Source organism: Pezoporus wallicus, unplaced genomic scaffold, assembly GCF_028554395.1.
Source record: "Pezoporus wallicus isolate ANWC-B61680 ecotype Strahan unplaced genomic scaffold, APGP_CSIRO_Pwel_v1 contig_6464, whole genome shotgun sequence".
NCBI lineage: Eukaryota > Metazoa > Chordata > Aves > Psittaciformes > Psittacidae > Pezoporus > Pezoporus wallicus.
In genome coordinates, this window is record NW_026642130.1 from 1,454,315 (window position 1) to 1,476,473 (window position 22,159).

Genomic DNA, 22,159 nt, shown 5'->3' on the forward strand with positions numbered 1-22,159 from the left:
CCACTAAGGCAGTAACTAAGGTAGCATTTTTGTAATGTATAATCATAAATTACTACCTTTTGAAATTCTTACCTGAAGTCAAAATTGCATCACCGTATATATTCCACATTATTATCTAAGCATGATAATATTGTTTCCCTTAGCCCCACACTAAATATTTATATTAGATAAGGTTTTGCATTTGGGTTTTAAAAGAACAGAAATGCTGTCTGCCCAGGGCTTGTTGTATTTAGAGAAATTATGCTGCATCTATAGAAAATTAATTATGAAGAACACAATGTGATAGTGGGTTGTGCTTTGCAAAATGGGAATAATGGAATCCAAATTTAGAAAGTACTTTGAAATCTTTGGTACAAAGGCATGGTGCAACTGTGACAGAGTATTAATCTTTTATCCTTAAAGTTTTTCATGCCTATGGATAGCAGGATGTACATAATATATCACTGCGTTTATCTATTGTGATAAAAAATGTCAACATAATTTCATTAATCAATTTTTTTAAAGGAGCTTTGCAATGAAACAGTCTTCTGAGCTACTAAATTCATTACTGTATGACACAGAAATTGATGATAACAGATGCAAGCTAAAGCTGTGTGGTACAGTGACTCCTGTGCTTTAGTTAGTGGCAGAAGCCTGAGTTGCAGTTTGGTACAGGTCTTACCCCTAAGCAAAAGGCAATTAGTTTGTTGAATGCCCTAAGGTCTTATTCTGTGCTCAATTCTCTTGTCATCCTCCTTCATTATGTTTTTCAAGAATGACCTATACCTGGTACTTATCAAGAAATCAATGTGTTTGTCATTTATAGAAAAGCATATATATGAATAAAAGAAGTGGTATTTCAGTTTGCCACAGCTGTGTTACAGTAGCCTTGTTACATTCCTTAATAGACATTTTCTTATCTGACCTTATGTGCACAAGTATGTCAGATAAGGAATTAATATGAGGGGAAATTAATGAGTAGGACTGAAGAATACAAGGACTTAAGTTCTGAATAACATTTTTTTTTCTTCTGAGGAAACTAAATTCACTCAATCCAAAGTATCCAATAGAAACCTAAGCTGAAAATTTGGGATTGAATTCTCACAGAATCTAAATCTTCACTTTCACATGAATGATTTTAATCAGATGAGTACCTTTGCATTTGTGATGTGTTACACCCTTGATAGCAAGTTCATCATGTACTTTGGACACAGTACACAGTTTGCTTTCTTTGAGGAGATGGAAAGAAACTTATTTGGAATGAAAAACGATGGACTCTGTGTCTTGTTGTACTATTCCAAAGCTTGGATCCTAGTCTAGGGAAGAAAATTGAATGTTTTGTCTTGCTTTATGCTGTTAAGTGTTTGTCCCATCCAGGCAAGTGACAAATTCAGTGACATTTTGTCAAAACTGTCTGTCTTCGGTGAAACATCTTCTTTGTACATTGTGTGTTCATATGACTGGTTTTTGACCTTCTGCCATTTCTTATCACTCCCCAAACTGCCTTTCATGAGATACATTGTGATTTTTTGCATATTTGAGTTTATGAAACACATTTTTGTTTCCAAGACCATGACTTAAAGTTTTTTGTATGAAAAACTTTAGCATGCCATTCTTAAAGCAAACATACAGTATAAACCAGTTATGTCCTAATTCTTGGCTCCACAGCAATGTAAATTGCTTTAAATAATACAAGATTGCTGTTAGTTTTGAGGCTACGGTTCTGTGGTTCCCATTACTTCCTCCATATTTAATCCTTCATTATATTAATTTCGTAATTAATATGTCCTAACCTAAAGCTAGCATTTCTTACTTGCATGACCACTTGTTTTGTTTTATATTCCTCTAATCTAACATTCAGATTCAGACAAGTCAGATGTTATAAGCCTGGCATGGAATTTCCTTGGTGTCACGTACAACTAGTTTGCCTGTAAACACAATTTATTGGCATGTAAAGGTTCTGTCCATCTGATATGTAACTGTAGGGTTAAATTTGGGTTTTTAAATGAGAACTTTTTAAATGTGGCAATATGATGTCTTTTTTGTTCCCAACAATGTAGCTAAAAGATTTTAATTCACCTATATAAAGATCATATAGAAATTGTAGTTAGGTTAGAGTCTACCTCATCAACCATGATGAAAAGAAGGCAATACAAAAAGTCCCAACTCTTTGTACAGATAACAGTGTTTGGGATAGAAAGACTTTGTTAAAGCTAAGTGAACAAAGGAAAAAGAGGGGCAATTCACTCATATATTCACAGCATTTAAGACTGGTAAGGGCTCACAGCATTATTTAATTTGACATCTTTTATATCATAGGTCATTACTTTTCATCCAGTTACTATTTTATTAAGCCCTGCAACTTTTTCCTTTAAGTTTAAATGCTATGTGCCTGAAGTGTCTCTCCCAGAAGGAAATCAAATCAGACTTGAAAACATCAGGAGATGAAGAATTGACTGCTTCCCTTGGTTTATAGGACGCAGGTTTATAGGAGCACCAGTGATTCAGTAGTGTAATTGAGCAGTAACCATCTTCTGTACTTAAAAGATATGCCTACTTTTCCATTTGAATTTACTGGTTTCCATTCCTACCACTAGCTCTTGATATGCCTTTTCATTACTTGTTCAAAGACCCCTTTTGCACTTAGTCATTCTCTTCCTGAGAAGATGCTTATATCCTTTAATTAAAAACCTCTAGGTTTTCTTTTTGAAAGGCTAAATATATCATGCTCTTTGCGGCTGCCACTGAAACTATTTTTGAGGATCTACTTAGTCAGGATTGATCTCACCAGTGTTGCTTCTACCAACCTCTTTTTTACTTCTTAGGCTTCCCAATTCATTCAGTATTCCAGTTTATTTCAATATTGCAATGAAATTTCATATTTACTTACTTGTGCACTGCCACTCTTGCACTTTCCTCAAAGCTTGTTGCCCATTTGCAGGTATTGTTTGTGTCACTTCTGCCCTTAATTGGTAATTTTACATATGACTGTTTTTAATACTTTCTTGATTGAATGGCCTAGCACAGCAAGTAATTGCTTTGTAAGACCACCCTATCAGCCTTCTCATTTGAGTTATCCTCAAATTTTATAAGTTGAAACTTCTTTCTTTAAAATTACTGATGAAAGACTTTTAAAGCAACAGGATTTGTACCAGTCCCTGCAGAGGACAGATAAAAATGCTGCCATTCAATGCTTGTTCCCTTCAGACAATTTTTTTTAGAACTGTCATTTAGACAATTCTTAATCCATTTAACATCTGCACTATTGGTACTGTATAGTGTTAATTTTTTAATCCGGCTGTCATGAAGTAATAAGTCAAATGCATTAGTAAAGTCTAAGTCAGTTGCTATTACATCCTACATTTATTAAAACTAGACTTGTAATTTCATGAGAGGATGAAATTGAGTTTGGCTGACAAGACCTATGTTCCATAGAACCATCTTGATGGGCATTAATTATATGCCTATCTTCAACATTTTTCTTCAGCTGAATGCCATGGGAAATATTCTGCTGTATTTCTGGGGGGCTGTGTCAGACTAATCCTTTAGATGATGGGGTTCATCCAGTTCAGTGATCTCTTCTGTACCCTGGCTAGCAAAGCAGCACAACTCAAAGCAGAGATATCCCACAGAATCATAGAATAGTTAGGTTTGGAAAGGACCTTAAGATCATCAATTTCCAACCCCCTCTGCCATGAGCAGGGACACCTCACTCTTGACCATATTGCCCAAGGCTCTGCTCAACCTGGCCTTGAACACTGCTAGGGATGGAGCATTTACCGCCTCTATGGGCAACCTGTTCCAGTGCCTCACCACCCTCGCCGTAAAGAGCTTTGTCCTTACATCTAACCTGAACTTGCCCTGTGTAAGTTTAGATCCATTCCCCCTTGTCCTAGATAAACCTATCTCCCTAGTGTGCAGACATTTCTTCCGATGCAAACGGTAAAGAAGCTTTCCACTGACATGTGCAAGAAATCACAAAATTCGGTTTCGCTTTTTTTTTAAGCTGAGATTCCTTTTGAGTAAAATTAAATCAGAATATACTGTCTAGTAGCATGCTTAATGCACTCCCAACTGTGAACAGCATCCAGTCTACAGGACCAGACCAGAGCAAGTCTGAAGTGGTCCCTCTTGAAGTGCTTCCAGTGTGGACACTCAACCTACAGAAGGCATAACCTATAAGGACAGTGAACGAGATAGTAAAGTTTTGCCATTTCCTTTTGTCCTATAAGCTGTATAGTTTTATTTTTCCTTTTATGGGTTCTTCAATGTACATGTATTTTAAAAATAAGAACAGAAAAAGTGTCATTAGTAGAGGTTTTGCTTTCAGATATTCTGTTCAGTGTCTAATTCTCAAAACCAATTTACTGCTAAAGAATACATAGGATTTTAACAAGCACACGTAAGAACTTTTTACAGCTATACTTTATAAATTTTAAATACTTGCAAATAAGAAATAAGTTAATTTAGTAGTTTCATTTTGAGGATTTTTTGGAAAAAAAAAGCAATATTCTTTGTTCAAACTGACAATCTTTATTTTAAATTCATTCAACTAGTTTTACTGAAAAAGACAACTGAATATCTGTGGAAAAAATACCAATAACAGCATTTTATATCCCATTTTTCACTGTTATCTTTATTCTCTTAATTTTGATTTGACAATCTAGAAAACCTAAGTGATTCTAACAGTCACCAGAAATGCACTTTAGAGCAATTTATTGTTCAGTCAGCAAAATTTCTTGTCTTTTAAAGTTTTCATTTACTGTGTAATTAATCTGCCCTCTTCTAAAATAAATAAATGAAATATAAGAAAATTCTTTCTTCAGATGTATGCACCACATCGTAGATGCTGTATATGCTATTTTCTGTAGGTGCTAGAAGAGACATGATTTCCTGTGGTCCAGGCAGAAGTTTCTGCCTTCCAGGCAGAAATTTCTAGAATTTATGGAAAATTTTACTCTAACTAACAACTACAGGACTGGCTGGACCATAGTGATAAATTGACTTCTCACTGTATAAGATTGACATATATAACTGTATAAAAGAGCATGAATCACACTGAGCAAGTAAAGCATTATATTTTGTAAAGCATAAATTCACAGTTGATAATAGACCAAACATTATCTCCTATTTCAGGGCTAACAAAGTCATTAAAGTTATTTGAAATAGAAAGAAGAAAGTTAAAAAATAGTAGCCACACATTAGTGCCATTGTGTACATGATACATTTTACAGTCTCTTCCAAACAGTGGGAAAATCACCCTGGAAAACTGAAAAGTGGTCAGGAAACCATTAGCTGCCAAAGGTGACTGTGTAAAGATGGGTTGCTGACTGTCTCTTCCAGTAGAGCTAAAAGAGTCTCAGAAGAAGCAAGTAGGAGCCAAGTTCAGATAAAGGCAGTTGATTCTTCATGTGTGGTGTAGTAGATGTATCACATATTCTTTTGCAGCCTTTCCCTGGGCATCTGCTTATGGTCTTGGCCAGGGAGAGGCTGAATGTCTGAGTTAATACTTGCTTATGTTCCCAAAAAGGAAAACAAAAAACTGTGTCCAACAGCGTCATTTATTAGAAATATTAGAAATTCATTTGAAAAATTCAGGGAATAAAGATAAGGGATGACTTCCTAGCAGTCTTTGTACAGAATGATCTTTAAAGAAATAAGCTTAGTTAATAAACAAAATATCTGTTGACTTTGTTTTTCTTCTTTACTTGTTTTAAAAGTGAGAGGTATTGACCTCATGATGAAGTGTCCTTGACTTCTGGTGGATTTTCAGTCTGTTGGGTTCTTTCGAGTCAAGAGCTGTTACTTAAGTGAAAAATATGGGCCTGCTCCAGTGAAATTCTCTCATCTGTGATTAGGCAGGAAGTAAAATAAAATTATCATAATGGACCTATCTTAAAAATCTATTGCTCTGTGATTATTTCCACTTTTCATCCCCATTACTTTCACGGAAAAAAGTAAAAGTTGAGGAGATCCCCGAAGTGTGAGCTCTCAGTGTGTTAGTGTTGAACTCCTTTATTTCACACATTGCTATTTTAGGAAGAAGCTGGAAATTTTATTAGGGATAACTACAACATAAAAGGCTTCCCAGGCTAGTTTGGAGAAATGGATGCTCAAAAGGCCTACTACTTTTTCGTGTTATGCTTTGCATGTTCACTAGTGCCTACGCTTCAGCTAGCACAGATTGTTGTAGCTCCAAAATCAATAAGCTCTGAAATGAGCATCAGCTGAAGATCTACCACCTATTTGTTTACATTATCTTTAGACTTTTACTGAATTTAGGACCTTTATTTCAGTGGGTAAAGAGAAGCAAGTCCTTTTTTATTGAAGAAGTGGGGCAGGAGGGAATAGTTTTGGCAATTCAAGGTTGCTGCTTGAACTTTATAACTCAATTCACCCAGGGCTGGACCAGCTGGAGATGAAGACCACATGGCATGTAGCAGCACTGTAGCTGCTGGGTGTTCATTCACAGGTGAGGTACTCTCACGCCAGCCCTTTGAAGTTGTTCCACTTTGCCGGAAATAATTGAATGCTTACTGAATAAAGCAAGTTAAGAATGAATTCGCTTCGATAATCCCTTGGTTTGGGCGCTCACCTGGGAGATGATTAAGAAGGTGAAAATCTAAACGATATTAGGAAGAAAAAAATTGAAAAAGAACACTGGGGTGTCACTCAGATGTCTTTTTCTGTTACTTTTTACAGGAACATTTTTGCCAGAGTTTGAATCCCCACTGAAAGAGCTCACTGTAGCTAATCCTCTGAGACTGTTCTAAGTGGGAAATGGATACAGGATAAACAGACAATCTGCTGTTGGCACACAGCCCTCTCTGCCATGGTGTAATAAAGTCTTATCATCTGCAGCAAGGTTCTTCAATGGCTAAGCTCTTTCTAAAGCTGAAGGAGAACTGAGCACCATAACTGGAAATCCGATAATGGCACCTATAAATAAAGGATTTCTATTTGCACAGCTAACAGCAAATGAAATTATTTTTAGTGATAAAATAAATTATTAAAAAAACCTGGTTCAAACATTAAGTTTTTTTTGGGAGAAGACTTCAAGAAATGTTCATACTTGTTAAAACTTTTGGAACTTTTGGGAGCATGCTTTCACTGTGGAATGTTAAAAATCAGCTCATTAAAAGCAATAGGAGAACTGAGGACACCATGACTGACTTAATATAAATGGACCTTTCATGAGAAATTTTGAAGGAGGCACTAAGGTGAAGAGCTCATTGTCACTGAAAGAATAGCATCTATCACTGATCATTTAAAATCGTTTCAGCTGTTGAGTGTTAGCCTGTTAAATTTCTTCCTAAAAGACATGCAGCTTTTTAGAACAAGGGGGTTTGTTGTTTATCTTTGATTACTGCCTCTCCATTTTAAGAAATCCTACAAAAAAGATTTGATTAGAAATATTTCAATGATTTTTATTTGTTTTTTTACAATGCAGAGGAATGGTTAACTTTCAGCACTTTTCTGTCAGCACTGTAGTGTAACAAATATATGAAATCCAAACTGAAAGGTAGCTATTCTGTTTTCATAGTCAAGCCTAACAAAAAAAGTGAAATAAGAAAACCATAAAATCACAGAATAGACCTTAAAGCTCATCCAGTTCCAGCCCCCTGCCACAGGCAGGGACACCTTCCACTAGACCAGGTTGCTCCAAGCCCCGTCCAACCTGGCCTTGAGCACTGCCAGGGATGGGGCACCCAAAGCTTCTCTGGGCAACCACTTATTCCTTACGTCTAATTTAAAAATCAACAGGGAGAACCCAATTTGAGTTCCCTTTTGCCACTTTAGCTGCAGCTGACTCATATTCAGCACTAATGAGCTATTCATTTCCACATGCTACTTAAGGTAACCTTCTAATATCTTTTGATTCCTCCTTGTGGGACATGTTGCATCTATAGAGAGTTTGTTCTTTTTCTTTTCCTGTTGCCATTTTTTCACTGTGCTGCTTCTAGGAAGTGTGGTTACTCTGTTCCTCATAGAGCCTTTTATCTGTCTGTTTGCTCATGTGTACCCAGCTAATTGGAATAGTTTCCCTGAAATTGTTAGCAAGTAGGTGTGCTCACCACAAATGACTAAGATCGTTCTTAGTAGAAATGGCCACACCATATTCTGAAAGACAATCCACTAGATTATGGAAAGGCTTTGGGAAAATGAGTGGTGAATCTGATGGGACCAGTAGCATTACCTGCTTTCACTGAGGATGAATATTGATTTTAAATATGCTCTAGGTTCTAACAGTCTGTTAGCCACATATCTGAGGATTTTTTCTCAAGGTCAGGCTATAGTTCTTAAAGTAGCACCATTATTTCCTTATTCAGTGGAAAAGAAGAAAGCTGATTCTTTGAACTTATGAATTAGAGCAGACAGTGTTGACAATATGTAATTGCTGCTTCAATTGAGAGGAAAGGTAATGCCTCTGTTGTTTTGAAGTTCTTTAAGAAACTCCCTTGTGATCTAAAGCTAGTCATCTTAGACAAGCAATTTGCTCCTGAGTGATAAGAACCTTTCATAAGCATTGCATTGGCTTACAAAAAACACCCCAGCCCAACAACAGAGAACAGAAAAGGGAATTAAAGTCAGAAGCCACTCCTTAATCTCTTTTCAGTTACACAGTGTAGGCTTGCAGGAGTGGGACAAACTTCTGTCCAGTTGCTCTCCTTTAGCTCAAGCAACAGCAGCAGTCCCTACTTGAACTTAAGCTAAGGCTAGAAAACGTTATTTTCACTGATAGTCAATATTAAGCTTTGAAATCTGGAATAGATTCCATCCCTGACCTCAGTTGGCTGTCAGTGCATGCCCTAATATAGAAAGATCATTTCATTGTTTCATTAAGCCAATTATCTCTGACTTGTACTCACATTCTGCTAAATGTATGATCCCTTTCTGCCAACCTACCATCCAAATTTGACTGCAGATAATGAGTTGCTTCCATGGACTTCAGTAGGCGTGGTGCATGTAAAAGAGGAATTGGGCCATCATTTGCCTGTGCAGTTCCCTGGTGGACAGGATGACATGGCTTTAGCTACAGGTTACAGGAAACCTGTGTATTTTCTGTCTTTTAATCTCAGACAGCGTATCTTTGCTGTATTGTGAAGAACACTAGATATGAACCAAATTGATTTTGTCAAAATTTTATTACAGGTATCCAAGATGTGTCCCTTTTTACTCCTCTGCATTAGAAAGTTTAATCCCAGTCTTTCAAATCCCTTTTAATAACTAGCCAACCCCTCTGTGCTTCATTTAGGTTTTCTTCATTTCAGGTGCCCCATTAACTAACGCTGTCATAGTTTTCCCTGTTAAGTTTCTATAATATACCTTAGCATCTTTTTTATTTCTTTGTACTTTTTTTTTTAATTAAAATTTGTCTCAGTACTGAATTGCTTTTTCTACTGAACACTTCTCAGTTGCTCATAGATTTTTCTTGCTTGGTGACAGCTAATTCAGAACCCATCAGTGGGCTGGATTCATCTGGTTCTTGCACTGCATGAAATTAAACAGTTCTATTGAAGTCAGTTGGGTAAATCTGAAGTTTATGCTGGCATAAATGAGATAAAATACTGGCCTGGTGTGATCAAGAAGCTTATTGCGTCCCTACCAAAAGCCAGGTCTGCCTGTCCAGTTTACTTTTTTAGTTACTTAGTTTGATGTAACTGAAGAATGGGGTAAGTTTCATGCATATATTATGACAACAAATATGCCTACATTTATAAATTGCAAAAGACACATAACTATGTATAAAACTTTAAATATAAAATCCTTGTGTAGCACGCAGTGTGATGGACTTTCACCGAGATGTCTGAGCACTCGATCTATTAGTTACAACTGAAGTGAATTATTTGGCCAGATCCTTCGTATTTTATGAAGCTGGATCTTTCAACAATATTGTGAGTGACTAGGCACATAAGGAATGACAAAGCCATACCCATGATGTAACTAGAAAACTGGAATAATATGTTTTAACGTGCTGCAACACCTGTCAATATTCCACAAACTTCATCTGCTGCCATAAAGTTCAGTCAGGCTCTCTTTGACTCTTTTTGAACCCCACTGGCATCAGTGGTTTTGATGATGTGAAATAGTTTGAAACTGTTTGTGTGATCTTGTGTAAACACACCCTTGAAATTTGCTTTTATAATAAATTATTTTATCCATATCTTACCTGATGGAAATGAATCCTGGTTTTATACTGTCAGCTTATACAGCTTAGCCATACAAGTTTTCATATTTCAATGTTGTAATTAGAATATTTTAAATTATTTTGCTAGTTGTCAGTTACAAATATTTAAGAACTACTTTTGGTTTTGTTTTTTTTTTCTTCTTTCTGTAAGCTGACAAACTACTGTAATGACATTGCTCTAATATCTTATTTCCTCTCTGAATGGTTTATGTCATGCTGGCCTTGTCCAAACTAGCAAAGATCTTAAAGCTGGCAAGTATATAAAATATTGTATAAAAAGGCTTAAGTGTAAATGATGGTAAATCAAAACACCTTTAGAAAAAAAGAAAAACAAAGGATTGTGCTTTGAATCTCAGATATAAAAAAAACTGATACGCACTAGCTAATTCTCACTAGTAACATCTGATTTTACTTTGTCTTTAAAGGTAAAACCGGCCACACAGAGATTGTACGAGTAGTGTATCAGCCAGAAAACATCAGCTTTGAGGAATTGCTCAAGGTCTTCTGGGAGAATCATGACCCGACACAAGGTAGAGTGATGAGTGAGCCAGTATTTAATTATCTTACTAATTACAGCTGGGATAATTAGTGTTTGAGCTGCATGGAAGAGATGAACCTTGAAATCACACTGGAGCTCAGGAATATGATTGCAGACATTTATTGACAGAGAAAGAGAGGGAGAGAGAGAATGAGAGTACAGAAATGCACAATACCCCTCCTCCTTTACAGCTGTCTGTGCTGGGAAAATTCCCACAGAGAGGCACAGTAGACAATAGATTTTTTTTTCAACTTTGATTATGACAATTTCTTCTGTAATGCTCTCTTTTGTCTCTTTTAAATTAAAGCATATTTCTTTGCAGCTTCAGAGCTGGCCTTTTTATTTGTGCAGAGGACCTTTAATCCTTCATAAAAAAAAATTGTTTTTTATATTTTTCAATGGCAGTGAATATCATTTATGATTAGAAAAAGGGAACAAAATGAGGTAAGAGATGGTGTGTAGAGGCACCACCAGAGCATTCTAGTTATTTGCCTTATTCAAACCTTTTATTTAATTTATCTTTCTTGGAAGAGGCTTCATGATGACATTACACACATCTGTGCAAACAGAAATGGGAAACTGTGTTGAGAAAACATTTTACATGTTTGTATAGTTTCAGTAAACATCATTCTTTCTACCATTTCCCAGAAACACTACACACAGTAACTCATTTCAATATTTTAACAGCTATCATAATTATGACACTTGTTACTACATCTGGAAACAAAAAAAAAAAACAACGCAAATAATACCTTCAAAATGTGATAACATCCTTGGAAACAGTAACTCTGAGAAAGGGGTTATTGTGGATAAGTGTCTTCCAGTGAGCCCAGAGCACAATGCAAAGGCAAAACTGGCTGTTGTGACTCCTGCCTGTATGAAAAGGGAAGCCTTACTCAGGTGTTTGAAGCTATTTTCTGTATGCAGAGTCAGTAAAATCAGAACATTTTGTGCAGTTTCTGTGTTGACATACCAGTAGTTACACTGAAATATCGCTGGGGATTCAAGGAAGGGACACAAAAAGGACATAGAGCCTAGAAAACTGGCCTGATGCTCTGAATAAACACGTTCAACTAGTTGAAGAGAAAAAAAAATTGATCAAGTAATCTTTTACAGGTGCATATGAGAGGAGCAGATACCTTGTAGTGAGGTTGACAACCCAATGACTAATAAAGCCATAAAAAAATCCCATTGCTGAAAGGTGAAGTTTGAGAAGTTCCACCTTAGATTAAAATAGTTTTACAGCTTTTAGTGTAATTAAACGTTGGTGTCTTTTTCCAGCACTATCCTTTTGAATCATGAGAAGATATTATGTATCCATTGTTGTATGGTGGCCTGTATTGTTGATTTATGAATCTCCCTTTTCAACTTCTTCCTTTATGGTTGTGTTCAGAGTAAATTACACCATTCTTGAAATACTTGCAGCTCTGAATTAAGACAATGACCATCTTCAAATCATGCTTCAGGGCCTTTGTGGCTTACTTGTCAGGGTCAGGAAGGAGATTTTCTCCTTATCCTAACAGGAGTTGTGTTTAGGTCTTTTTTTAATCAATTTTTTTTTTGATTGTCAGAGACTGTCCATCAGCAGAGGCTGGCTTCTTTGTAATGGGCTGGTTGTTTTGATATAGCAGAGAATCCTATTTTGGGATAATTGGTTCATGTGTCTTGTTCTCATGTTCAGCAGATCCTGAGTGCTAGAGCTGGGAACTAATAAGCAGGACTATAGGATTCTTTGCCTTCCAAAGCAGTATGAGGAATGGATTTCTGTTGAAATAATCTGGGCAACTACCACCTAATGAGTCATCTGCCGTGTCTGTAATTTTGGATTTGAGAGCGTATGGTTGGACTTTGCCTGTGGCACACATGAAATAGGGTCAGTCTCTAAAGGACTTCTAAAGTCTGACTGAAATTCATATGCTGGACCCAATGTGGATGAAGTGTAGCAGTTGTGATAACAGGTCAGATCAGATGAAGTTATCGTTCCTTCTGACTTTAAAACAAAGTAAAATGATGACATTATGTCTTCATATTCCCCTTGCATTCTCATGTAACTGAGGTTCAAAATAGTTCCAGTCTGTGCTTTCAGAAGAAGGTTGGATGCTGGCAGATGTATGATTCACTCTTTGATTTCTGGCAACTGGGGAAACATCACCTAATTAGCCCGGGCACAGAGCCACACTAATGTGACGGTATTCCTTCTGGGATGTGAGCTGATATCTCTGTATGACACTGAGCTGTGTAGACACCCAAGTCATTCACAACTGTCTCAGGCATCTGTGTGGCACTGTAGTGCTTGGTGTGAACATACATAAGCCTTTATCTAAGCTTGAATTTCCAAATGGTTCTTCTGTAATAATTTGCAAAATGTGAGTACATCACTATCCACAGAGCAGATGGCACTCTTCTCTGAAGACTTTACATATCCAAAACTTGGACAGGTTGCTTTACCAATGTATTCTTATGGTTCTTTAATACTAATATCTGTTTGAGAACCTCGCAAAGCTTGTTTTTGCAAAGCTGTACCACCTTTCTTGATTGAGGAAAACCTAAACCACACTGTACCGATTTCAAGTTCTTTATTTTGTAAGATGGGAACGTTATGCTTATATACCCTTTCAGGTTTGAGCAGCAGAAGATATTTAAGGTGGAATTGTTTCCTTGCCTTGGTTTGTGTCTACTCCCTGCCTTTAACTTGCTACGGGTAATGTGGTATAGATACAAAAAGTGAGTGTTATTTCTCTCACTTATGATATTTCTCTCCTTTCCTGAGGTTCAGTGATGTGCACAAAGTAAATCTTATTTAGCCAGCCTTACAGTAATGCAAATCTGTCAAAGAGAAGTTTTTTTACTAAGCAGATAAACTTTTGGCACACTCTTTGGATAAATCCAGCATAGGCAGAAAATGTTGGACTTCCTGAGTATAGTGCTCACTCAAAAGTCTAAAAGCTTTGTCTGTGGCATTATCTTACCTTTTCTCTAGAAGCTGAGTTAATGTCATTTAAGCCTGACTACCCCCGACAGCAATTATGTACTTGTCTAATTGTTCTGATGTTGTTAAACATCAAATATGTACATTCTGTTGCAGTTAAAGACCTTTCAGATATCAATCTAGATGGTACAGAGTTGCTTAAGTGTACAAACTGGAAGTCCTATATACTAATATTCAAAAGTTCCTGCTTTCTGAACAGTTGGCCTCCTGCCTCTAAGATGAGACTGTCATCTCACTGGGATTCGAATTTTCTCTTGGTGACAGCCTGGTTCTTGTTTCATGAAGCTCTTGAGTCTGAGTATTATACAGAAGTCTGTTGAAAAGCAAGAACCTTTAATCAAGTCAAACAACCTAAGAGATTCTCCCAGATGAGCATCTCATAAGTGTAAGGCCCTGATAAAGTCCTCCTTGACTATTAATTTAGGCTTTATTTTATAATTCATTACATTTGGGATATGGAAAAAGCAACAAACAAACCCCCCAACTTCTGTCAAGTGACATATGGTTGTCATCCCTGTTCAGCCTATAATGCACAGATGAGCATTCTTTCTCTCATGGGAATGATCTTGTCTATATGAGGACTGGTATGTATAGCTCTATAAGTGCTTCAAGTGTTTGCTTCTTTGACATTGATACAGAAAAGAGAATGAATGTGAAAATACCGAAAATGCTGAAAATACTGGAAAAGAATCATATGGCTGTTCACTTTGTACATAATCTTATTTTTCTAAAGTTTATAAACGTTTGGGGATTATGTATTACCTTGTTTTTTGCACTAAAGAGGCCATCCTCAGCCCCTTCCAGATTTTTAATTTATATACCTTAAAACTGCACTCCGACAGTGGTTCTGCTGGCACCTCCATGCTGTCTGTCTAGAGGGATGTGGATTTTCAGACCTCCAGTTTGTTTGTATTGTGCCTCAACCATCAGTTCCATGATTGCTATAAGCTAATCTTTGACACTAAGGGAGAAGGGCACTCTCTCCCTGACCTGTCAGCAGGATACAACCTCTTTCTTTGTGTTGACATTGTCAGTCACAAAGTTCTCTGATCAAGCTGAAAATTAACCCGGCATGAATTGAAGTGAAACGTAATTTTCAGCCAGGACTTCAACTGCCAGGAGCATGACTGCTGGTGGGACTACCCTTCTGGCATTAGCACTATCCTATGGTGTGTGAGCCAACTGCAAAACCCAACTGTGCTTATGGTCAGGGAGGAAGATGGCATATTTTATCTGATCAGAAAGTCTGGCCACCCTTTGTGGGGTGTCAGAAACTATTTCTCCAACTCTTTGGAAAAATCTGTCTGATATCAGAGGAGTTTGTCATTGTGCAAATGTGACAGCGTATTACTGTTCGTAATTCCCCTGACCCTGTGTGTGATTGATGTCCTACTTGTGTCAGAGATTTCAGTCCAGTCCAAAGGGTTCCTTGTTGCTTTCAATGACTTTACAGGAGGAAAGCAGAAGACAAACCAAAACCTATTTATTTCTCCTTAAAACATGTTTGGGGCAAATGAAAATTCTACTTGCCTCCTTTAGATCTTTTCTCTCTTGAACACAATCCAAAACGAGTTCTTGCTTTGGTAATTCTGCTCCCCATATTTGTCAAGAGTACCTAATCCTTCCCAGCCCGCAAGAAGTAACTTAGGTACAGCTACCATTCTCTGGAGTGGGCCCCTGATGTACACAAATCCCATCCTTTTTCATTGCTGCTTCTGGCTTTCTGTTTGGATTTTTTACTTTGGAGGAACTGAGAGGAAGCCAGGTCTCCACAGTTCTGGCTGTCTTCTGACAGTGGAGTGAAGGGTGAAGGCACCTGTGGCCACTGCTCTCCAGGAACTTCTGGAAATTTTCTTCTAGCCTTATTGATTCTTGGAGTGCAAATTTACAAAGAACCTAAGTTGCTGGTAAGTAATCTCGTTCCTCCCTTCTGTCATGAAGAAGTCCTTATCTTGCCTGTGTTTGTACAGGAAATGTAAGCAGAACTGATATTTTTCCAGCAGTTGAGGACCATCTGTACTACAACAAACTCATCACCTGCCAGATTCATTCAGAACATCTCTTAGTCCATATGTCTTGTGTATCCATGGTAAAGAAGAGATGTATGAGCCATTTCTCCTCCCTGTGACCTTCCAAACAGTTTGACATTTAGCCTTAGTGCTGATACATGAATTCTCTAGATTAATATCTTTTTTTTCATTGTGCTGACCCATTTTAGTTACAGAGGGTATATTTATTTCTCAACAGTTTTGAAGGACTGTACTTTTTTTAGGCATTGCATATGGAATCTATCATCTGCAAATAATTAAAATTAGACACTAGAAATGACATTGTATTGCTAATGAGCAGATGTGTCTACTTATACCAGTGGAAGAACAGCTGTACACATAAAAAACAGTAAGGCGACTCTAAACCAGCATTATGTATTCTGTACAGGCTTGTAACTTCATTTAAAGTTTAAAGGGAAAAAAGTAATCTCTTCATGTAAGATTGAACCATTTTTTGATTTTTTTTCTTTACATTTCTGTAACTCTCTTCCCTTTATAATTTGAATGAAATTTGCATGTCTCAGATTAAAGCACAGAGCACCTTTGTCTTGTATTTCAAATGTTATTAAGAGTCCTGATGGTTTCAGCATTATTACAAGGTGTAACAAAACACAGTAGAAATACAAAATCTATTGTCCCCAGACATATTAAATATATTCAAAATAGAATTACCAACCCCTTAGGGAGCCATTCTTGGTCCAATACTCTTCAATATTTTCATTAATGACTTGGAGGATATAGTGGAGAGGATGCTAATTAAATCTGTGGTAAAGATATTGCTAGGAGGCTCTTGGAGGAAACGAATAAAACACAGCTCTGTGTTGATAAATTAAAAAAGCCATGGAAATCGATATGCTGAGACACAATAAAGATAAATGTATTCATGCAGGACTGAATACTCAACAATAGAACTATGATCCGAGTTGCTTGATAGGAGACAGTGTCTTCTGTTGCCTTCAGATTCTGATTCCTGTTATTTCCAATGAAATATCAATGGTGGGATATAGCTGACTGATGTCTACCCATCCCACCAACAACCAGTTTAGTGGTCCCTTGCCCATCATCACCTCATCAATACCTGCAGTCTACATTTCTTGCAAAGTGGCAAAGATGGTCTTTGCCAATGATGCTTAACCAGTATTGTACTTTGAGAATGCAACTTCATTTCTTTCATGACGTTAAATGCTTAATGTTATGTTGTTCCTATTCTTTATCCTTTCTCTAGAAGGAAATATGCATTAAAAATAAATACATAATGTTAGTCTGCTTTGCATCCACAGGAATTTTAGCTGTCATGACCTAATTTATTAGGTCTCTATTATTAGAGATCTTCTATTAAACTCTTCTTAACCATATAAATTAGAATAGACTTTTTCTGACCTGTATTTCTAGTTTAGGAGATGTTGGTTTTCCATATCACAGTGAGAAGCAGAGATTTGACTCTGCATCTTTTTTAATGAAGGGGATTATTAGAGGGTGCAATGGTTGCTGAGATGGCTGAATAGTTTGCATTATGAACTGAGTGGTGCTGAATCAATTCTGGCTCAAGGGCAAAAGTCCTTCTGGGCTCTTGATTTCTTCTTATCTTTAAACTACTTTTAGCCTATTTATTTTATAATGATGTGTTAAACAGTTCCCCAGAACTACCTAAAATTAATTTTATCTTTCAGTATTGCTGCAGTCAGTAATAAAATGGTCCCTTGAAGATGAAAAAAGTCATGGCATCAATTGTTTCTGCCACTTTAGATGACACTGTGACTCTTGTACTGTGGGCAACATAAACCCACCACTCACCTGAAGGGAGGGTAGATTTAGACTAGATATAAGGAAGAAATTGTTTATGATGATGGTGGTGAGGCACTGGTACAGGTTGCCCAAAGAGGTGGTAGATACCCTGTCACTGTAAACATTAAAAGTCAGCTTGATGAGGCTTTAAGCAGCCTGATGAAGTTGTCCCTGGTCTTGGCAGGGAGGGTGGACTAGATAAGCTTTAAATTCCCCTCCAATCCAAACCATTCTGTGATTCTATGATTCCTTTTGTTCCTAATACCTATAAGAACAACTTTGGAATATGTTTTTATTCTATTACAACATTCCTCAGGATGATTTCCGGATTATTTCATAATTATAGCATAGATGCGTTTGTAACAGCAAAGGAAGAGAAGGGATGAAGGAGGGAGTCTTCATTTTAATTCAGGCTTGTTGATTTGTAACTTCTGAAGGAAAATTTGGACTTCTCAATGCTTAGGACTGTCTTCAGTAGCTTTCAAATATCCCTGAAGTCAATAGGTATGTAGTGTGAATAACCACATCTAGATTTTCATTATGTTTATAGAACTAGAAATCTTATATAGGACTAAGAGCAATCTTAGAAGGTCTTTTTCTGCAGGATTTTTTGATGGACTGTTCCTAGTTTTTATACAACGAAAGCAATAGACAAAGTCAAACCAAAGTAATTTGAACCATTCTTTTCTTCTTTAAATAACCCACTAGTGAATTTCCTTGTACTTCGGTCTAAAAATCTGAGGCACTGAAGCATGGCATCATTAATCATAGTTTATGGTGATTATTAGTAGGCTTTTAATCTTTGTTTTCATGTATAATTAGGTACAAGAGGTCAAAACTGAATCTCTTCTAAACAACAATATTTTCAGTGAATGACTGGTTTTCTCTGCCTGCTATTTTCTCTTGCATATTTATAAGAACATACTTGTCTGTGTTTTGAGAGAGCAGTGGCCTGTGAGCTTATCTGCTGATAAAAGCTAATGACAACACCATTATTTTTATTGTCACTAATTTTTTTTATTACTATTGCAGTAACACCTGGTGGTTCATAGTAGGTTTAGATTCATAATGATAACACATGCCTAAATTTAGGCAAGACACTAGTGAGCAACAGATAAATGAAGAGAAATTAGAAGACACATAAAGAAAACAACAGCAAATCTGTGTGATTCCATAGCAGAGCTCTATGTAGTACCTGATCTGATTTCTGTATTCCTTAATTATATTTTCACACATGATCAGTAGTTGTCCAGCTTTTTGTAAGCATCGCAACACAGCTAGTCAATATAGAAAGGAGTCAATGGTGGCTCATTGACTGAGATAGCTGTAGCCATCATTGACAATGATGGGTAAAGACTGAGATAGTCACATAAATTTAGACTTTTCTGTAGTCATGGAGGGTCTCAGCTACCATGATTGTCAGTAAAAATGTAGTCAATACAGTTGACTCACCCCAGTTAACACCTGTGTTTGGTCAACTTTTGGTTTCCTAAACCTGGAAGCTTAGTTCCGTCCGCACTGATAAATACTGTTAAAAGATTTCATTCCCATCCCAAGAACTCTTCTTCTAAATCAAGTCTTCATTTGGACTTTCTAGTTTTCGAAAATATTTGAACTATCTTGAGAAGCAATGTGATGCATTTTATAACTCTTGAATAGTAATAATGCTAATAAAAAGCAAAGATAATTGATCAGAGATGGAGCCTATGCTGGTATACAACCACCGCTTCAGTGACAGTCCCTGCTACACTATACAGGAATGTCTCAAACAGTGAACACAAAAGCTGTAGTTTTTAACCTATATGAAATATGTGTGGTGTTTGTGTTTCTTTTTTACTGGAAGAAGACACCCAAACCAACAAACTAGCATGTGGACAAGCACAAGACAAAACCTGGAAGCAGAAAATGTTGTGGGCGTTTTGCTGGATTGAACTTAAAACCTACCACTGCAGAGTTACGCATTCTGAAAGTTGCCCCTTTATTTCATATTGAATACAAGGAGGCTGCCAAAATTGTAGAGAGCAAAGCTCAGGAAATGTTTTTGGCATATGTAGTGGGGCAGGAGAGATTTATTCCAGCTGAAAGAAGGTGGTGAAGAATCGCCAGAGTGCATTTCTCTTGTTAGCTTCTAGTTCTTGCATGACTTTTACAAGCAGATGCTAGGGTGGACCATACTAATTTAGTATGATGTGGTGATGGTGAATCACAGAAGGATTTAAATTTGAAGGGACCTTCAAAGAACATCTAATTCCAACCGCCTGCCACAGGTAGGGACACCTTCCACTAGACCAAGTTGCTTGAAGCCCCATCCAGACTGGCCTTGAACACTTCCAAGGACAGAGCGTTTACAACTTCCTGGGCATCTTGTTCCAGCGCCTCACTAGGTAATGTAGTACTTTTTTTTTTATGATGACCAAATAGGGAAGACCAAAAGTATAGTTTCCTCCTTGACACTGAAAACCATGTATATTGGAAGGCTTGTAAACCTTTATTTCTATTGACTGTACAAAAGTTTTCTTTAATATGTACAAGCTCATTCATGTATTGTAACCTTCTGAAGATACATTTTTATTTTTCATTTATCCTTCCTTCTGCCTGGCACCTTGAAACTCATCAAGAACTCTCAATTCACAGCACTGTAACTAACTTCTCTTCTATTAACATTTTTCTCCTTTAATCATATGCTATAAAGAGTTTTACTTTCCCTTGGCAACTTTTAAGCTGTATAGATGTAATCATTACAGTGAGTGATGACATCAAGCCGGGATGACATGGTGCAATTGATTTTTACTAAATAATTATATGATGAGCTGGAAGAAGGAGTTTTATTAGTCTTAACTCAGCAAGGATTGATTGGGGAAAAGAAAATGACCAATCAGTGTATCAGGTTTCTGCAGGAATAAGAAAATAAGTGACAGCTGCAGAAAAGTCTATAAATCACAGAAAAAATTATGATAAAAATAAGAGCTTTGAGCTGCCCTTTAAAATTTCACTGGGTGACACAGAAGAGTCTAACAGACCTTAGTCATTTATCTCCATTATGCTTTAGATCCTCTGAGAATAGCAAGGTTGACAAATGATGCCATTACATTTTTTCATTATTTTAAAATGGGGAGAAGATATGGAATGTTGTATAAGTATTACTTTCAAGTCATTATAGGATTGAGTTTTCAAAAGAAATCCTTGATTTAGCCACTAAAATAAATATATTTTGCCTTAGCCTTCTGTAAGTAATACATTAAACAATCACTGTTTTGAAACAAATCTGGTTGGTTGCAATTTCTAAAGAAAAAAAAAAAACAACAGCATAGTACTGAAAAATCTTTGGTTTTATTAATGCTGTGGATATTACTATTTCTTATTGACCTCAAGATACTCTGGAGTTAGACAGGAAGGACAGTGACCCACCTAAGATGCATCTCAACAGAAACCCAAATTGTAGTGTAATAGCTTTAAAGGGGGAACTCTTTGCCCCTGCCAATAATACACTGTAATTTTGACAATGTATAGAAACTATGAAGGAAAAAGTATTGACCAGCTGAATAGAACCAGGATGATTTACTCTATTCTAGTCATTCAAATCAAGGGGAAACCAGTATTTACTACTTTGATGGCAACGAAATATGAATGAAATATGTGGGAGACCAAAATGAAGTAATTCCTACCCAGGTGCATTAGAAGATGTCAGAGGTTAGAGGGCTTTTTAGAGCCATTTGTTTGATTGTTATCTACATTTTGCCAAATAACAGTTAATCCAATGGCAGTATGCTTGGTTGCATGGCCATCTCAACCTGGCAATTGTTCCTTTTTTGCAGTATCTGGGAGAATATCACAGCTCCCTGTTCTCTCCATCTACCTTCCTGTGGCCACGAATTTTTGTTTCGTGTAAGTCAGAGCAAGCGCTCAGCTCTTGAGGGCATTTTTTGATTAATTGGTGTTCTGTTTGCTGGCACAGTGAGAAAATTTTATGTTCTCCAGAGTGGTCAGCTTTGGTCAGCCAAAGTGAAATTCGTAAATATGATCCATGCCCAAAATCTAAAGACATTTAGAGCTCCAGATGCCCTCATTCTCACTGGTTCTCCAGAGACAAGAGCTTATGAGGACTGTCCAGTTCTCACACAGGCTTTGGGCTTATACTCTGGCACTGTGCAGCTGTATCCAAAACCACGTATTTTTGTCTTTTGCTAGAGGGTTGCAAATTCTGTGCTTTTCTGTCACTTCTAGAATCAGCTTCTCTATCTAAATATCTCTTTGACAAAAGATTTTATGGCCATTCTCAGCATAGCAGCCACTTTTCTTTGTCTCAGGCATCAACAGCAAGTGCCAGCCTTTTGACTCCAGGGTATATTTGTTCCTGCAACTGTTGGATGTGCTTCTGATCACCTGGTCAGGGAGGTGGATATCTGCCTTTTTGCCAGTGACTGTCTTGTACCACTGACATTTGGAAAGTATACCCAGATGATATGGGGTGACCTTGAAAAACCTGAGCTGGCCAAGAGGATTCTAGTGTTGGAATCCTGGAGGACCTGATGTGAAGCTCAAGGACTTGTCTCTGCTCTAAACCTTCTTCACCAGTAAAAATCAAGTAAATCACCCAGGCTTTGGCAGTGTTTGCATCATAGCAGGGATGT

General features: G+C 37.1%; 1 protein-coding gene across 4 annotated transcripts in view; it reads left to right on the top strand.

Moving 5' to 3' along the window:
• Positions 1 to 22,159, top strand: part of MSRA (methionine sulfoxide reductase A) — a 277,903-nt gene that overhangs the window by 157,278 nt on the left and 98,466 nt on the right. For all 4 annotated transcript variants that reach the window (XM_057427498.1, XM_057427499.1, XM_057427502.1 and 1 more), the window contains one exon: positions 10,594 to 10,698. In XM_057427498.1, the coding sequence (XP_057283481.1) occupies positions 10,594 to 10,698 (105 nt within the window). The remainder of the gene's footprint in view (positions 1 to 10,593; positions 10,699 to 22,159) is intronic.